Raw genomic sequence first — 18,692 nt, forward strand, 5'->3', positions numbered from 1 at the left:
TGACAGAAATGTACTTAAGACAGCAGAACACGTGTCAGGGTTAGTGAGTAATAGGATTAAGGTTCACAAAAGTTCAGTCGTTGAACTTAGTTTTTGTGTTTTTGACCAGGATGAGTTCCGGCGCTGGTTCCTGGCTAAGGTTCGAGTGATGCTGGCCCCGGGGAGCAACCCCTTCCACAGCCTGGAGACCCAGACCACCTCCCCCTCCTCCCCTTCCTCTCCCTCCTGCCCCTTGTCCCCTGACTCCACCTCACTGGCCAACGGACACACCCCTCACGCCTCTGATAGCAGCCCCGCTGAGGAGCTCATCAGAAGATTCGCCGATTACCAGCCCACACAGGTAGGCTAAAACACTCGTCTCCACAGTTTATCACAGTATACTGTATTTATACACATACTGAACACAACATTGACAGCAACTACAAGCACACCCTGAAAGTCAATCTTATAACTAGCTGCCTGCCTAGCGACAGTGCCTCAGTGTCTGTTGAAGTTGACAGAAGGTTTTCCATATTGTCATGTGTGATTATATCCCAAATTTCCATAATGATAGTGATAACACAATTTATTAAATGTATCTTACATTGCTATTCTTCACTCTCCATTGACCATTCACATTCACACACACATTCATGGCATAATGCCTTAATCTAACAAGAAACTCAACAATCCAAATTTACTGTAGTGTCCTCCATTGATCCAAACATTCAAATTTCCGTTAAAAATGAAGGGGAAATATTGGAATTTTACGTGGTGCACTGTCAAACTGCCTGTCGTCGTTTTTTTATTTTAAATGTGCTCTGACTTTCTGATTTTCTGGCTTTGAGTGTATGGACATTACAGTAATGCTTTGCCTGTCCCTCTTGCCCCTCTCCCTCCTGTTGCCCTCAGATTCGCTATTTTACCTTCCATAGCACAAAGTATTATTGGAACGACGAGGTGCAGAACTTTGAGGTTTTAAAGTAAGCATTCTTTGATTTTCTACACACATTTATTGAGCTATTTTTATACTAACGTGCAGCATTTTTTACTGCTGTAGCAATAGGCTAAATAAAGAGCTTATCTGTGATAAATAGCAATAATCATTATTGCCTCATATAACTGATGAATAGCTGTAGAATAAAATGGCCAAACCAAGCGTTTGCATAAACAGCTGTAGCTGGTTAGACTTGCATTGCTGGCACTGTTAAGTGTTATTAAAAATGTCAAGTTTGTCCCTTGCTGTAATCTATATTCTCCCTACAGTGGCCTGGAGGATCTGCAGGTCAGCTGCTCGACCCTCCACTCGGAGCACAGTGCAGGCCTGACCAGGAACCAGCAGGAGTACAGGTAACATCTATCTGTAGGATGAATCACAAAGCTTAAGATAATTTGTACAACAGTTCTACACCTGTTTGCGGTGGAAGGGTAGTCAAGACCATTTGTTACGTTTTCCTATTGTTGAATATTATAACCCCTTTACCCTGTAATTGCCTGACAGCATTTTTCTAACAGCTAGGATTCACCAGAGGAGGTGTGGCCAGGAGAAGGCAGTGTAGATATGTTGAAATGACAATTTATACAGAGCACACTGTTTTTAAAAGCTGCCTAACCTAAGAGTAATCATTGTAACCATCTTGTAAAGTGTTTAGGTTGAAAACCTGGAAACCCTGAGCCTCATATTACATTGTTGTGTATCTTTGCTTTATTCTGTATGTTTTTAAAGATGAATGTCTGATTTACAACACATTGAACATAGAAACAGTTTTACTTACATGAATGTGGCTCTTGTCTGTTTTACCTCTTAACAGGAAACTGTTCTTCGGAGTGAATGAAATTGCAGTGAAAGTGCCTTCTGTTTTCAAGCTGCTTATCAAAGAGGTATGGCCTAGTTGCAGCAGTTATTTCACTCATAGTGTGACTTTTCTTTAAATGAAAGACGCTTTATCAATTTAGGTGCTCATTCCATTCCAGTGTTTTTGCAGGCATATTGGCACAATTAACTGACAGTTGCCTATATACCGGATTATAATGACTTCATTATGAAAAGTTGTGGACTACGGACATTTTCCCTCATTCTCTGAACTTTATTCATTCAAATAGTAGATCTCTGATTGTGTGCTACCAATTTGTTCTAACTTTTAAAGGTAACTGATTGTTTGTGAAGGATACAATATAACAGTTTGTGCCATTCAATTAACTATTCAACAAAATGTATGCAAAAGGAGAAACACATTTTTCCCAAGTGCCTTAAAGCTTGCTGGGAGGGTGGTCTTATTTACAGACATTTACATACTTGAGGTAATTGATTCAGTTCAAGGAAAGAAACCGATGCAGTGTCCAAATGCCCTCAAGAAATACAGATACAGCTTTTCATTATTATTTCTGCATGGAATTAGGCAATTGAGCTCTATTTCTGATGAGTAAATAAACCCTAATCCTTCAGGATCACTATTAGAAAATACATTCAAGCAAATTCAGTAACATAACTCAGTGGGCATGTGCATGAAATTTTCTAAAGTTTTCAAATGTATCACAGTTTCACCTTCTCTATTTGCCATACAGGACTAATCTCTCTCTCTGTCTCTCCCTCCTGTAGGTCCTCAATCCTTTCTACATCTTCCAGCTCTTCAGTGTGATCCTGTGGAGTGCCGATGAGTATTACTACTATGCTGTGGCCATTGTTTTCATGTCGGTCATATCCATAGCTACCTCTCTGTACACCATCAAAAAGGTGAGGCCATATCAATATTTATTGTTGTTCTGAGTTACATGGCATTGGAGAGAAATGGGATCCAATTTTTGTTCACACACAATTAGACCCTCACATTTCACAGATTGGGACTGCGTTATATTTAATTTCGTTGTAATTTAGATTTTCTGAAACATGTTTTTTGCACATTTTATTCGCATGTTAAGACACATTTATGGCAGCCTACTTAGCTTGTAACTATACATTTTTTTTGCCCTGCTAGCAACGGGGCCAAAGGATGGCAAGGTCGGTTCGCCCATCCGCTTCAGAGTTTAGCCATATATTGGTTCATCTGTCCATCCATACGTCTCAACACTTTGATCCAGAGCAAGATATCTCAACAACTAATGGCCAGATTGAAATTTGGTACGAATACTCATGGAGGACAGTTCCAAATGTTTTTTCTGTAGCGTCAATTTTAGGCCAAAATGTGAACTTTGTTTGCAAGATATTTCATAATCTGGCAGGTAAAGCAGTCATCAAAACTTAAATAAGTAGCATTTAAGAATTACAGTGGTATTATTTATTATTTATGTGTCAGGGGTGTCTTTTAAAAAAAAAACATAAGTATCAGTTTATCTCTGCTCTATTTAAAAGTTCAGCAAGTACCGTAGTACTGTTGTTTACTGCTCACATCACACAAACTAAACTGCTCTGGTGCAGTCACATTTCTTACGCACCCGTTCAAACCCCAGTGCCACGTCAGACACACTCGCTGTCCCGCTCATGCCTAATCCAGGGGTTTCAGGCTAGCATAAAGGCTCATCTGCACACGGTCTGCTGCCCCTGGCTTCATAGTTCACAAACTCGGATCAAAACATGCTTACAGTCACACAGGTCATTGGTTTCAAGAAACTGTGTAAAGTATTTCATCTTTTTTTCTTTTTTCCCTTTCTCCAGCAATACGTCATGCTTCATGATATGGTGGCAGCTCACAGTATTGTCCGTGTGTCTGTATGCCGAGCCAACAACGGTTTGTCAATACTTTCTTTTTTTGTCCCCCTCTGCATTTTTTTGTAGATTTCTTCTTCTTTCTCTTGTGGACTTACCACACAGCATGCATAATTCTATTCTATTCTCTATTCAGAGAGATGCACTTTGTAGTCACATTCATATTTATTTTTTATCTTTGCACTAAATGTCACCTGATTTATATTGTTTGATGTACTGTTGTTGTGTTATATGTGCCTTGGTGACCTTGAGTGCTTTGAAAGGCACCTTTAAATAAAATGCATTATTATTATTATTATTATTATTATTATTATTATTATTATTATCTTCCTGTCTGTATTTGCATTTATCCTCTCCAACCCCCTCCCTGGCAGATATTGAAGAGATTTTGTCTACTGACCTGGTGCCTGGGGATGTGATCGTCATCCCCAGCAATGGGACCATAATGCCATGTGACGCCGTGCTGGTCAGCGGCACCTGCATTGTCAATGAAAGCATGCTCACAGGTTAGAGAATTTAACTTTGAGAACTTTGTCAAGACAATTATTTGACATATCCCAACCACAGGAGACTCCAAATAACAAAGTGTAAACCTCCCAGAAGCCAGTCCTAATATCAATTTAACCTCCATCAGGTGAGAGCGTTCCCGTGACAAAGACCAATCTCCCAAACCCGGTGCCAGGTGAGAGGGGGGAGGAGGCTGACGGTGCCTACAGCACAGAGGAGCATAAGAGACACACACTCTTCTGTGGCACCCACGTCATCCAGACCCGTTTCTACACAGGCGAACTAGTCAAGGCTGTGGTGGTCCGCACAGGTAAGTGTTTTTGTGTCTGAGGATGTAATGCTAATGTTTAATTGTCCTTTATGCTTTCTATTTAAACTGTTGCACTATAACAACAATCGGATTCCATATATTTAAGTTTGACTGTGAGACATTACTCACTTTATATGAATAGCAACTGAGTGAGCTATGCTCAATAAAGTCGACAATTCAGCATTTCGGAGTTCAAACATATTATTTAAATTCAGGATGTCAGCATAGGATATGTTCTACCAAATATGTTTTCAACATATTTTGTTACAGTGTAATTCTTGGTCATCACCGTTTGGAGACCGTTATCCCTGTCTGAAAGTATAAACTTTTCAAAAACGTCACCTAAAACCACTTCTTCACCCAGGTTTCGGCACAGCCAAAGGCCAGCTGGTGCGCTCCATACTTTACCCCAAACCTACCGACTTCAAGCTGTACCGTGATGCCTACCTCTTCCTGTTATGTCTGGTGGCTGTGGCTGGAATCGGATTTGTCTACTCCATCGTCCTCAGCATCATGAACAAGGTGATCTAAGTCAAGAGAGCAGATTAAACTGCATGGGTCAGAGTTTCTCTACCGAGGTAAAGGAGGTGAACAAGGGAGTATAGCTGTTGAAAAACCAGATCTTATATTCTCCCATGAAACATTTGATGCACTCTGCTTTTGCATATCAGCTGCACAATGTAGTTTCAGTTCAATCTTACAGTTAAATTAGTTGACCATTGAACATCCTATTGTGGCTGATGCTTAAAGGGGAACTATTGTGTTTTTCCTTATTTTCAGTTATATAATATAAAATGTCAGTGGCTCATATTAAATGTGGTAAAAGTATCAAATAAATACTAAATGTGTAGAAAAGTAATCCTTGTGAGCAAAAAGCACCAGCTTTATACTGCTCCGAATACTACCTTCAACCCAAGCCAGCGTTAGCTCTTGACAGCTTTCTGTATATAGTCATCTGCTCTATGCACAGCATGTGAGTTTACTGCTCCACTCTGCTAACATGATGGTTTTTTCCAATGTTTTGGGAAATGCCAATGCCAAGCCATGACTCAAGTTGAGCTGGCATGCTGTTAGTGTTTACCTGTTGGAGGTGTGCAGTTTCATCTGCAGTTTTTCATCAAACATCATCATCACTGTGGCTATTTCCGCTTACGATTCCTGCATTGTGACCAACTGATCCACTTAACAAAGAGCTCCAAATATCTCCATACATTATGTTAACTTTTTTTAGCACTGCTAATGGCGCTCAATTTAGTTAATTCAGTGTTGAACACATTTTGTTCTTTACAATAAACTTTTGCCATTATTAAGCCATTTAAAAGCTTTTAAAATGAAGCAGAAAAGCAGGAAATATTGAATTTGTACCGGTGGTACTTCTGGAAAGCTGACCAATAGGAGACCTCATAGGAGAGGAGCCTGAAAGAGACACAAACTAAGACCGCCTGTTAGAGACAGCTGAGGGGCTTTCACAAAGGGCCATAATAAGATAAATAAGCAGTTTTTGAACTGTGAATGATGCAAAGTTATTCTGGCGCTGTATGTGTTTTTCCAAACACATACAGTGTAGTAATACATTTGTTGAAGAACATGGAAGTGAACTGTTTGAAACAGTACTTTGCATTCTCTGTGAGGCTTATTGGAGGATTAGCATTAGGCTTCAGACTTGGAGGATCAGTCAGTTAGGGTCACCAATTTGGATTTGTGGTTAACATAACAATCAGAGGAGAAATATACCCCAGAGAGATTTTGCTTTACCACACTGTTCAGTTCTTAAGTGGGTTTCGTATGCCCAGCAGCCCCTTGAACAAATGAGGGATGACGAACACTGAATCCCTAACAGTTTAAATTAAGTGCTCATTTACAGTGATAATAAAACAAAACAAAAGTTTCACAACCTTTACCTTTTCTGCCTGCCCAGGTTCCAGCAAAGACCATCATCATTGAGTCCCTGGACATCATCACCATCACTGTGCCACCTGCGCTGCCAGCTGCCATGACAGCTGGTATTGTGTACGCCCAGCGACGCCTCAAACACATTGGCATTTTCTGCATTAGCCCACAGAGGATTAATATTTGCGGGCAGATCAATCTGGTCTGCTTTGACAAGGTGGGTACTAGCGGTTGTATGATCGCTGTTTTTCGCCAGGCACATAGTCAACACTACTAACCTTCCATATTTAATGAAGAAGAAAAGTTTAAAAAGTTAAATATGTAAGTGTATGTAGGTTTTCAACAGGACACACACCTAAAAATAAACAGAATTTACAGAAACATAAAGTGATATGAACAGTGGTAGGACGAGAACATTTTGAGTAACCAAGCAATTGGAGTGATGCTGTTGATGTTAAGGTTTGGCAGGTGTCATTTCTTAAGAAGAAGCAACTACTGCCACCTGCCTCTGGTTGTGTGACAATAAAGATCGACATGATTTGATTCAGTTGAATTCAGTTGTATTCTTACATCTGTTCTTCCTCCAGACTGGAACTCTTACAGAAGATGGATTAGATTTATGGGGAGTCCAAAGAGTTGAGAATGGCAGGTAAGATTGTTTTTATTCCAGTCCAATCCATGTTGAAGTAATTTGCCTTCGTCCCACAAAAGCTTTGTGAAACTTTGGTCATTGTCTTACATTATTTAAATAATCGTCTTGTTGATTGTCTCATTCACATATGTTTGTTATGTTCTGCAATTTACATTCAACTGAAAATGATACGTAAATACTCTGAACCCTTGAAATTGTTACAATTCCTCTGAGCATAGTGATGATTGGTATTGTTTCAAAAAGATAGCCGATCCTTAAATCCTTAACCAGTTACTAAATCTGCATTTCTTGGTGAATCTTAAACTAATTCTAACATATTACAGTAATGTTGAATGATTTGCCCCCCCCACATTGAGAATGATAATTATTGATTAAGTGATCATAATTTATATGTGTCTTAGGCTTGAATCAGTCAAAATGGAACCATAATCGTGCAGTGTTGTTATTGGTAGTTTTCACACAGCAAAACTTTTTTCTGTGCATGTTCATCATCTGTTTGTCCTGCGTCTCCAGTTTCCACCTGTCAGAGGAAAATGCCTACAAGGAGAATCTGGTCAAGACCCAGTTTGTGGCTTGCATGGCCACCTGCCACTCTCTCACCAAAATAGAGGGCCAGCTGTCTGGAGACCCATTGGACCTCAAAATGTTTGAGGCTACAGGCTGGGTAAGTTGCTCTGTATCTTCCCAAAAGCATAATTATGGCAAAACTAGAAACACAACAATGGCAATGTCAACAAGGGATTCTGTTACATGCTCATTTTTCTGATCCCTACCATCCCTACCAAAACCTTTGTATGCCCAGATCCTGGAGGAGGCCACTGAGGAGGAAACGGCTCTTCACAACCGTATCATGCCAACTGTGGTTCGACCCCCAAAGCAGCTGTTGCCCCCAGAACCTGCTGTATCCCCAGAACAGGACATGGTACGTGCAGAACTCACTTGTTTAACAAGATAACAAAAGGTCACAGAAAAAACAGCATATTCTTATTCCTCAGTGTAAGACAGATAGACACTACAGTCATGGCAATACAAAAGCTACATTAACAAATTTGAATTATGGGTTTGTTATTGACATATAGTTTTTCCTCAACTTATCCCCCTTTACTCTTCTCATTCTAGGAACTTTATGAGCTGTCGGTAAGTAGTTGGCTTTCTTTTTTTTTTAAATGTACTCAACAAATTACTCTTTTTTACCTGTCCAACTGTTCAGCCTGGCTCCTTCTCTCAAAAGCACTTTAAGAGATCATCTTAGCCTAAATATTGAATTTCAATTGTTAATGTAGGATATTTCATTTAGATTTCATTTTAAATTCCAGCTTTTAAAGAATATTTTTAGTCTTAATGAAAGAAACTGATCTGTGTAGAGTTTGTGATTTTGTCAACCGAGCACTTATTTCATTTTGTGTCATTGTTTTTGTATGTTTGTGTGTGCATGTGCAGTCAGCGTATGAGATAGGTATCGTGCGCCAGTTCCCTTTTTCCTCAGCACTCCAGAGGATGAGTGTGGTGGCTCGTCTGCTGGGGGAAAAACGTATGGATGCCTACATGAAGGGGGCACCAGAGGTGGTGGCGAGTCTCTGCAAGAAAGAGACAGGTGAGATGTCAAAGTACTGGAATTGTTATGATGGTAAATTGAACTGAAACCCACTCAGCTCCTAAAGTAGTGGGATTTAGCAGCACATCAAAGTATTATGAGAACCAGTGAGTTTTGTTTATTTTTCTTCAGTTCTGCTTATTTGTTTGTTACTCTCTCAAAAACGGCTTTCCTGTAAGGATTGGGATTTGGGAAACAGGTCAAGTACCTTGTGATTAATTCAGGTTGCAGAACTGGATTAACAATGTTACAAGTGCTTACAATGCTTTCTATGTTTTGGCTGAAAATAGTAGTTCATTGTAAGGCATTGAAGCAAACTATTGATCCAATTAGGCAACTTCCACCAAAACAGACTCTACTTTTTTTTCTCCACTCCTCACACTACTTTCATCCAATCCTGGTATAACAGATATTTTAATACCATAAGACCAAGACTTATTAGCTTGTTTTTGCAAATGGTGGCCAGATTCTTGTAAACAGCCTTCTACCACTGACCAAAGCATTTAAAGCCATAGAAGTTGAATGAGTCTCTACTGCTGTTACTGCTCTTCTATGTCTTTACTTATCTCTCCACTTTCTCCCTGTCTCTTTGTAGTGCCAGACAATTTTGCAGAGGTTTTGGAAAGCTATACCAAGCAGGGTTTCAGGGTCATAGCTCTGGCTCACCGTCGTCTTGAATCGAAAGTCTCCTGGCACAAAGCCCAGAACATTAGCAGGTAGTGTATACTGTGGATATTGTTGTCTGTGACCTTTTGATTTTAAAGCTCAGGATTATTGCTGCTCTTTTAGCATGCTACAATCAAACAGTGTCACACCCACGTCGCTCCAGTCTTCTTTATATAAATAAGAAAAAACAAATTGACGGGGCTCTTGTGTACTCAACATGTTTAAATGAATAATAACTTAAGCAAAACAATATAATAATTTGGAACAATAGTATGTGGCTCCCAAATACTTTTTTGAAGGTTTTTGGACTTGGTTTATAAGTACAAATGTATATGCGTCTTCCTCTGAACTAGGGATCACATTGAGAAAAACATGGAGTTCCTGGGTCTGATTATCATGCAGAACAAGCTGAAAACAGAAACCCCAGGAGTACTGCAAGACCTCCACCGAGCCAACATCCGCACTGTCATGGTTACCGGTGAGAACATGCTCACATATATACACTTATACACATAGAGCCTGATTTACTAAAGGTTTGCGTGTGTAAAAATGTGTGCAAGCTTGACATCACCTGCAAAAAATATGCAAGCTGATCTACTAATGCAGCGCACTGAGGTTTGCGTCTTTCAACTATGCAAGATAATATGCGCTGTACATTTAGTATGTTTGCCTTAATGGATATGTAATATGGGGCGTTTCAACCCCAGTGCGCAAAATACAAGGAGGAGAAAATGCAGATATGTATTTTTCAGATTCTAACTGCGTCTATTAATACCTTTTTGAAGGGCAGGTATTAACCAGCTGTGCACTGCACACAGATGACTGCTGTCACTGTGGAGAGGAGGAGACGGAGGCACAATGACAGAATACGCACAGGATGGAGTTTTTCCACCTGTGTTATAATTTTGGAGAGGAATATTTTTGGTTTTACTAACAGCATTGACTTCGTCACAAATATTCTCCCATATGTCGGTTTTTCTGGCAATATTAGTTTTTTTCATAACTCAATATATTTGTTAACCTCTTCCACTAGAACCTGATGACATTTTATTTTGTGCTTGCAGCTTTCTGCTCGTCCAAACTCTCCATTCAGACACGCAAAACCCTCATTTAAATACTGCTGTCTCCACCCTGTTGCACCTGTTTTCCTGTTTTCATTAACGCAGTTATTCTTAGTAGAATGCAATCTATTGCACTGTGCAGGCAATTTAGTACCCACTATTTGGGATGTTAGTAAATCAGGCCCATAGAGTATATGCATCATAGTAATAACTAATGAGAAAATGAGCTCGCACACACACACACAGATTTGGATATGCAAATAAAAACATACAACTCAGCCACAGATGCACACAATCCTCCTGTCTTGTTTCTGTCTGTCTGTAGGTGTTTGGAGCTCTTGTGTTGCTTTTTAGCACACTGCGAAATTGGTTTGATATATATTTGGCACTAGAAAGATTTAATTCCTCTGGTATTTACTCAGCTGCACCTGTAGTCTCTACTAATAACATTTCTAGGCTGGTCATTGTAACTGCCACAAACAAACTCACCAGAGGCTCTTTTGTATTTTTCCTTTACTTTCTTCTCTTTCTTTCTTCCTTGTATTCATCTCGTTTTATGAGGATTGTCACACAGGCCTTAAAAGGAAAGACTGAAAACAGAAAACATCTCACACTGAAGCTGATGATTCATGATCAACAAACATTAGTTGCTATTTCTGTGCAAGCCTTTCTCTGTGTAACCTGTTGATTTTTTTTTTTTTTTTTCCCCAAACTCAATCACCTCCTCCTTCATTTGATATTGAGCCGGACTTTTCAACGCTATTAGATTAGAGTGACATAAAAAACACATAAAGCACATGAAAAATGTATTTGTTTTCCAACTTGGTACTGTGTCATCATCCTAGTCTATCCTTAATTAGAGATGGTTACTCATTCGTTTTGCAGGTGACAACATGCTGACAGCCATCTCGGTGGCTCGAGACTGTGGAATGATCCCTCCACAGGACACAGTTATAATTGCAGATGCCCTACCCCCCCATGACGGACAGTCCGCCAAAATCATCTGGAGATACGCCGACAAACCAAGCAAGACATCTCGCCTGGAGGTGAGGCGATAAGGCAAATGAATACTTACACCAACACAAAACATACACACTCCTGCATTCAGCAATGGGATGGAAAAACAACTCTGCCCATTGTTTGCAACAATGCATACCACAAAATGTTATTCCTGGCAGGGTGGAAAGCCTCTGAAAACTGAATCCAGGTTGTTTGGGGACTGCTGAAACAGTAATTATAACACAGCATGTGAAATAGCTTTAGAAAGGTTGCTTTCAAAGCCAAAGTGTCCCATAGCACCTATTCAGTGGGAAGGAACATAACTTTCCTGCCATTTCCTTTTTATTGTTGGTCCAACAAAAGGCAAAACAAACTTTGCCAATATTAGTAGGTGGTTTGATACTTTCTCTAACAGAAGGGTTTTTTGTCCACAAAAAAAAGAAAAAGCTACACTTGTTGTCTTCAAAGCCGTGCTGTCACAGCAGTGACATCCTTATCAATGTTCAAACAATGGATATCAGTCAGCTAACACTGTCTGATAGGTTGATGCAACAAACTACGGTAGTTATTGAGGCTACCATATATTGGTATTTTCCATTGTTTTGATTCTAATCCATCATTTTATTTCATTAAAGGAAATAAACATCAGCCTGGAGGACGTGTGTCATGTAGACGAGCCCAAAAGGCAAGAGCTGTATCACTTTGCTATGAATGGAAAATCATTTGCGGTCATTGCAGAGCATTTCACCGACATGCTTCAAAAGGTATGAGGTCTCTTAAAGGAGGTTGGACATCTTCTTCATTTGATGACGTTTGTAATAATACGTAATGTCTATTATGATCATGTGCTCTGCCCTGTAGCTGGTGCTGCACGGGACAGTGTTTGCCAGGATGGCCCCGGATCAGAAAACCCAGCTCATTGAGGCGCTGCAGGGTGTAGAGTGAGTATTCATGTCCAGCATATTACTTTGAAAGTCAAGTTTTCCAAAGTTCATTGCAGTTGTATTACCTGCAGAGGTGTTAGAAGATAAATGTAACAAAAAAATTTAAACATAAGTGAGGTTTAAAACTGTGTGAGATTTTAAATGTAAAATATGGGACGATTGAGCAAAGTCTCTGATTGTTATTTGTCTCTCACAGCTACTTTGTGGGTATGTGCGGAGACGGAGCAAATGACTGCGGGGTATGTAGTGTCACCATGCAAATGAATATTTTACTGACACATTGAAATGGACATAAATTGATGCCAGTTAGTACATATGCTATCTTTCTTTCTTCCTTCATCCAGGCTTTAAAGAGGGCTCATGGTGGCATCTCTCTGTCAGAGCTTGAGGCTTCTGTCGCCTCTCCCTTCACCTCCAGGACGCCTAACATCTCCTGTGTCCCCAGCCTCATCAGGTTTTCTTTATTTGCATACTAAACAATATATACATCATAAAAAATAAAAATGGTCAAAATGAGCAAATAACCCTTTCAGGTTACATCTTCCCTCAACTCATCTCACCACTTAACTGTTGAATATTTTAATTGTAATTATATGTTATGCTGATTATTTGAGACGCCAAGATTTTTGAATATTGCGTCTTGAAATTGATTTAAAGTTCCAACATTTTAATTTACCAAATTTAAGGTTAGGGTTAGGACAAGCTGTTAAATTTCTTGAATGTTAAGTGTCTGTGTGTTTTTAGAGCTGCTTGACATGAAATTTACTTGTGGGTTTTTATGTTGTCTTTATTTTACAGGGAGGGTCGTGCTGCTCTTATAACTTCCTTCTGTGTGTTCAAGTTCATGGCCCTCTACAGCATCATCCAGTATATCAGTGTCACTCTCCTTTACTCTGTACGTAATGCTGCTTGCACAATAATTAGTACCAGTAGAGTTCATGAGAAATACAGTAAATGCCATGTAGACTTCACTCAACAGAGTCTCTGATCTGTACTTTTTTTTTTTTTCTTATTAGATTCTTAGTAACCTTGGAGACTTCCAGTTCCTCTTCATTGACATTGCCATCATCCTCCTCATTGTCTTTACCAGTAAGTATAAGATAAGTAACAAATATAAGGATTTTTTTTACCATTGCGTTTTTTATCTGAACATTCCTGCTCCACCTCTTCCTCCTCAGTGAGTCTGAACCCAGCGTGGAAAGAGCTGGTGTCACGTCGTCCCCCATCAGGTCTGATCTCAGGACCTCTGCTGTTCTCTGTGCTGACGCAGATTCTCATCTGCTTGGGCTTCCAGACCATTACATTCCTTTGGGTCCGACAGCAGCCCTGGTACACGGTCTGGACACCGCTTTCCGAGTGAGTACTTTCTGTCATTACGGAGGAACTGCAGCTATCTCAACATGATTGTTACCATGCTTTTTAAATGTGAAATAGCTCAGTTTGTGGGCAATGATCAGGGACATAGAGACTGCTCTTAAGCAAGCAAGCATGTAATGAATATTACATTTAAATCAATCTTGTACATCTAAAAATGATTTGTTTGTGCACAGGCAAATTAGATTCCTGTATTTTGACTGCAGACTAAAAATATTCTTTGACTCCTCTCTCCCAGTGTCTGCAACCATTCATCGCACATTAACATGTCTGACCTCAACGACACAGAATTGGACGACCACAACATCAAAAATTTTGAGAACACCAGCCTCTTTTATGTGTCCTGCTTCCAGTATCTCATTGTTGCCATTGTCTTCTCAAAGGGCAAACCATTCAGACAGCCTAGCTACAAAAATTGTAAGTTACTTGCTTAACACAAATAAATCCGTCTTAAAGTGGTTACAAATGTACTTTATGTATTTTAAATGTGTGTTTTTCTATTGCTTTCTACAGGGCCTTTTGTGCTATCTGCTGTGGGTTTGTACGCTTTCCTGCTGTTCATCATGTTCCATCCTATTGAAAGCATTGATAAGTTTCTAGAGGTAAGAGGAGCTCGAGAAACACACACATTTACTCAGCTCTGGTTTAAAGTGTAGCTTTTTTTCATCACTGCTGAGCATTGTAGTATATTTCTTTCAATTTAAGGCCAAGTCCATGATTTCATGAAGATAAACAAGGCTGTCCTGCTAATTATAACTTTGTGAGCTTTCATTGATGTTTAGTGTTTTTGTGTCTCTCTCTCTGTACAGATTGTTTGTGTTCCATTTGAATGGAGGCTAAAACTCTCCTTGATCATCTTAGTCAATGCTGCTGTGTCTGTTGTGGTAGAGGTAAGACACACATGTAAACACGTGCTAACAATAGATCTTTTTCTCATATCAAGTTTTTGTTTTCTCATGCAGTGTGCTCATCTTTGTGTCATTTAGCTGGACAGCAGGATCAATGTTGTGTTGAAAATAAATTTTGTCATAGAATGAAAATATTGTTGTGCTTGAGGAGACCACTCTATGGTATCTGTAGGAGTTAACACATAAGTATGTGATAGTGTTGTTTTTTTCTTTTTCAAATTCATTTTTAGTAAAACTTTTTACATTTCAGGCTTTTTTCTCTAATTAGTGGATAGGCAAATGTTATAACTTATTTCTGCATAGCTTCATGATAGTAGATAGTTTATTCTGGTCTGCCACACTCTTCCTTCCTTATAGCTGGCTGCCCTTCCATACATGCACTGCTTAGCAGACATCCTAGAAGGCACCATTTTCTAAGTTACCAGTGCAAACTCCTTTCACCTTTTCAGTGAATTAAAAAACAAGCAAAATCATTTCACACAAAATCAAAAAATGACACCCAAGTTTTCAATATTTTAAGACAATGTTAACCGTGCACTTTCTTCTCACTAATTTTGTGTAATTTCTTTTTTTGTCAAAGTATTAACCTCTTATATGATGATTAACACACAACCTTGTGGAAGAAAAATATTCCCACATGATTTTGATACAATGTGACTCTGCAAAAACAATTGAAGACCTCTGTGCAAAAAAATAACAGAGCTCTTAGTTATGTGAAATCAAATTAGCCTCTCTGTAATTCTTTCCCCTGCCCACTGCGCTATTCCATAGACCTTCATCATTGACATCGTCTTATGGAAGCTTGTGTTCAGCCGAGACAAACAGGGCAGCTTTGTCGACACTCCTGCCGCCCCGACACCACAGGTTGGGAAAATCTGACACCTTCTTCTTTAGCCCTTTCATTTTCCTCTTGTGTGGTGTTCCCTCTCTCTGTCCCTACTTCTTTTCTCTGATGTTGCAGACCGCACTTTTCTATTGTAACCTCTAACCAAGACATGCATGTGCTGAACTTAAGTCTCATATTATCTGTCCTCTCCCTCTCATGCACTACTCATGGGCACTCAGTTCATGCTTGATAACAGTTACAGATTTACTCCAAAAAACTGTGACGTTAAGCTGCTCTTAAATAAAAGTATTTTAGTGAAGATATTTTTGTTGAAGTTGAAGCTATTTCCAGATTGAGAGCTGCTGATTGTCACTGTTAAACACATTTTACTGTAGGTAAAAGATCAAATCAGTGGCCTTATGACTGGAACATTATTCATCTAATTTAAAGCTGGTTTGGAAAATCAAATGAGGAATGCACTTGCATTCTTCAGCCACCATCATTAAGAAATGTCCTCAGTTTTCAGCTGTCATTTGTGAAGAGCACATATACCCTTGTAAATTTGTCCTAAAATGTAAATAATATATTTTACACTTTAAACTTGTCAAACAACCTAATGATTGATACCTTTTCAAAACTGGTGCATCTACTGATGGTTTGAAAACCTGGCAGTTAGAATAAGGGGTAGGGTTAGATGGGAAGTTGTCTGAGATTTGATGGTGGAGCTAATATAAGAATCTAGTCCCACAAATACAAGAAGCAGAAGAACTATTAAAGTCCAGGCATAATCTAAAACAACTTCAACCTTTTATCTGTGAAGTTGGTGGCATTTAAGTTCAACATAATGAATTTGGTGTTAATTCAGTTTTAGCTTCATATCAATGTTGCTTCAATATACTGTAGATAAGAATTAGATTTTTATGGTGTGATATGCTGCCATGCACATGTATCCGTTACATTGCACACATTTATGTTGGAGAACTTTAAAAAAAAATTACAGTTTCTGTCCATAAATGCAATACAAATGTGGCCAGTTATTATTCTCCCTCTTTAAAATTTTAATTGCTCAAACTGATTCAAGGCTTCGATATGTCCCATTGCTTTTGTTCTAGAAGTTTGTTTGCTTGTTAGCTCTTCTCCCTCCAGTTCTTCCTCCACTGCACTTGTCTCTTAGCGTCTCTAGCTAATTATCTCAGATGACACTGTCAGTGGTTCCCATGAAGTACAGTATGTTTGAAGTTTAAGCAGGCTGGCCTAAATGCCCTTTTCATATTATATTGTTAATGACAAAATTTACTTGTATATTTTTTTAATCTGTAATGATCTGCTGTGGAATCCTTTGTTTGATCTTTGACTCCATGAGCTTGTTTTTAAGGAGTAGGCTCAGTCTTTAAGCTGTCTACAGCCAACTCCTTCAAATCGTTGTCATGCTGAATTTTGTTTTGAATGACGTGCATGCATGCATAATTGTAATCGTTGAACATTATAAAGAAAGTGTACCTACGGATTAGACAGCTGGCTCCTCTACAGTTTTAGATTTTGCATGATACTTGCATTCCATTATCTGATGTGATTTGCTGTCAGTAGAAATGTTTTTAGAGAAACTGTCTGACACTCATTCATTGAACCTTTTCTCCTTTTTTCTGGTATTTTTATTTCATTTGTTTATTTTTGGGGCTGTGGTATTTTCAGGGGGGCATAGACCTGCGGGCATACAAGTGTCTGTCCTGGGTGTGCTGTCCACGCAAGATGACACCCAAGGCTCGCTACATGCATCTGGCCCAGGAGCTCAGTGTTGACCCCGACTGGCCACCAAAGCCAACCACCACTACTGAAGCCAAGCCCTGCCCAGAAAATGGTTCCGCCTATCAAATCATGATCAACTCCTAGCATCCACAACGTCCCTCCCAGTATCCAATACCCGCTTCATACAGGAGACATGACCATGACACGTTTGGTGAACGCACATTCAATCTATTCATATGAAACTGTCACAGGCTTTTTACTTGTTACTGTTCAGAAGCTCGCATCTAATACTGTAGTTCCAGAGACATTACTGCAAAAACCAGAGACTTACACATAAATACCAAATAAAGTTAAGTTTCTGTTATCTCTGAACTCTTGCTCTCTCTGGCTTGCCCACTCGTGCGCCCTCAGGTCTCTTACTTACATCAGTAAAATTAAATTCCCATCGCTTATAGCAAGGCCTGTTCACCTAGGCTGAACAACATCCGACTCATAGGCGCGTTGAGAAGCCAGGTCAGATTAGCGTGTTGACCAAGAATTTAATACCCGCCTGACTTTGTCTGTCTAGAAGGGGTATAGAGGGGCAATAGAGACTTGAGTCTATTTCAGAGCTAGCCTCTGACATACATGTGCTGTCAGGAACATCATAGGAAGTGTAGGTCTTGTGCCAGAAGATTTCTGTCATACAATTGTTAAAAATACTGAGATTAAGAGGGTTGTTTGACACAGACTCTGGATTTTGAGGGAAATTACTTTAAAAAGAGGTTCCACTTAAAAACTGAGCTTTTCAAACAGTGGTGAATACTGGAAAGATTTGGAGGTGGTCATTGTCTGATCTGTAGCAGCAAAAATGTAAATCTTCATATTTTTGTGCAGTCACCACCGCACAATTAAGCCCTTCATTTAGTGCATAACCTTTGTTGTGGGCAGTGCAGGCTCGGATTGCTACTATGTAGTGGTCTTATACAGTTAATATACTGTACATACATGTTGTTTTAATGAGTTTGCATAACCACCTGGCAAGCACTCATTAGAAAGCATAGATTTATAACCAAAAATAAAAATTCACCATAGACCCCCAGTGATGAATAAAATGACTAATGACTTATTTGTATTCAAATAATCTGTCAAGCACACTGTACATTGCAGCAGATTAGGAGTCTTTGAATGCTTGCAATCAACAGACTGAAGTTCATATTGTCACTGATGATACAGGTCTGAAAAAAAACTTAAATAATGAAATGGGGCATGTCTAAATTTTGTAGGGTTTGGAAACTGTACAATAATTCTAAAAATATATATTTTTGGTAAGAGCTGACAGGATAGTTTTACCTGCTTTCATTAAACTTATTTATTGTGTTGATGTGTCACCAGCCATCAAGGTGATACTACCTTCCATAAAATTATACTGTTGTTTTCGGCCACTTTTAATTTAATTTAAAATAAATGTAGAAAGTGACTTGCTGTTACTAGAAGTAGGCAAAGTAGATTTAAGGAAGTGTTTTTTGTTTGTTTGTTTATTGCAAGACTTCC

The 18,692-nt window shown here is 39.2% G+C and overlaps 1 protein-coding gene across 2 annotated transcripts in view; it reads left to right on the top strand.

The window, feature by feature from the left end:
- atp13a3 (ATPase 13A3) overlaps positions 1–18,352 on the top strand; it is a 31,218-nt gene extending 12,866 nt beyond the window's left edge. Inside the window, exons 5-34 of one of the 2 annotated variants that reach the window (XM_053321927.1) lie at positions 110–340; positions 892–962; positions 1,246–1,329; positions 1,791–1,860; positions 2,579–2,713; positions 3,632–3,704; positions 4,057–4,188; positions 4,317–4,499; positions 4,864–5,021; positions 6,418–6,606; positions 6,977–7,038; positions 7,555–7,705; positions 7,844–7,963; positions 8,161–8,178; positions 8,482–8,635; positions 9,231–9,351; positions 9,655–9,779; positions 11,248–11,408; positions 11,997–12,125; positions 12,223–12,302; positions 12,502–12,544; positions 12,650–12,759; positions 13,104–13,200; positions 13,322–13,394; positions 13,484–13,661; positions 13,918–14,096; positions 14,193–14,281; positions 14,489–14,569; positions 15,359–15,451; positions 17,106–18,352. In XM_053321927.1, coding sequence (XP_053177902.1) covers positions 110–340; positions 892–962; positions 1,246–1,329; positions 1,791–1,860; positions 2,579–2,713; positions 3,632–3,704; positions 4,057–4,188; positions 4,317–4,499; positions 4,864–5,021; positions 6,418–6,606; positions 6,977–7,038; positions 7,555–7,705; positions 7,844–7,963; positions 8,161–8,178; positions 8,482–8,635; positions 9,231–9,351; positions 9,655–9,779; positions 11,248–11,408; positions 11,997–12,125; positions 12,223–12,302; positions 12,502–12,544; positions 12,650–12,759; positions 13,104–13,200; positions 13,322–13,394; positions 13,484–13,661; positions 13,918–14,096; positions 14,193–14,281; positions 14,489–14,569; positions 15,359–15,451; positions 17,106–17,303 — 3,588 coding nt within the window. In that variant the 3' untranslated portion in view covers positions 17,304–18,352. The remainder of the gene's footprint in view (positions 1–109; positions 341–891; positions 963–1,245; positions 1,330–1,790; positions 1,861–2,578; positions 2,714–3,631; positions 3,705–4,056; positions 4,189–4,316; positions 4,500–4,863; positions 5,022–6,417; positions 6,607–6,976; positions 7,039–7,554; positions 7,706–7,843; positions 7,964–8,160; positions 8,179–8,481; positions 8,636–9,230; positions 9,352–9,654; positions 9,780–11,247; positions 11,409–11,996; positions 12,126–12,222; positions 12,303–12,501; positions 12,545–12,649; positions 12,760–13,103; positions 13,201–13,321; positions 13,395–13,483; positions 13,662–13,917; positions 14,097–14,192; positions 14,282–14,488; positions 14,570–15,358; positions 15,452–17,105) is intronic. The other variant, XM_053321928.1, reaches the window with a different exon arrangement.
- The last annotated feature ends 340 nt before the right edge of the window (positions 18,353–18,692 follow it).

This window comes from Scomber japonicus, chromosome 7 (genome assembly GCF_027409825.1).
Source record: "Scomber japonicus isolate fScoJap1 chromosome 7, fScoJap1.pri, whole genome shotgun sequence".
Taxonomy (NCBI): Eukaryota; Metazoa; Chordata; class Actinopteri; order Scombriformes; family Scombridae; genus Scomber; species Scomber japonicus.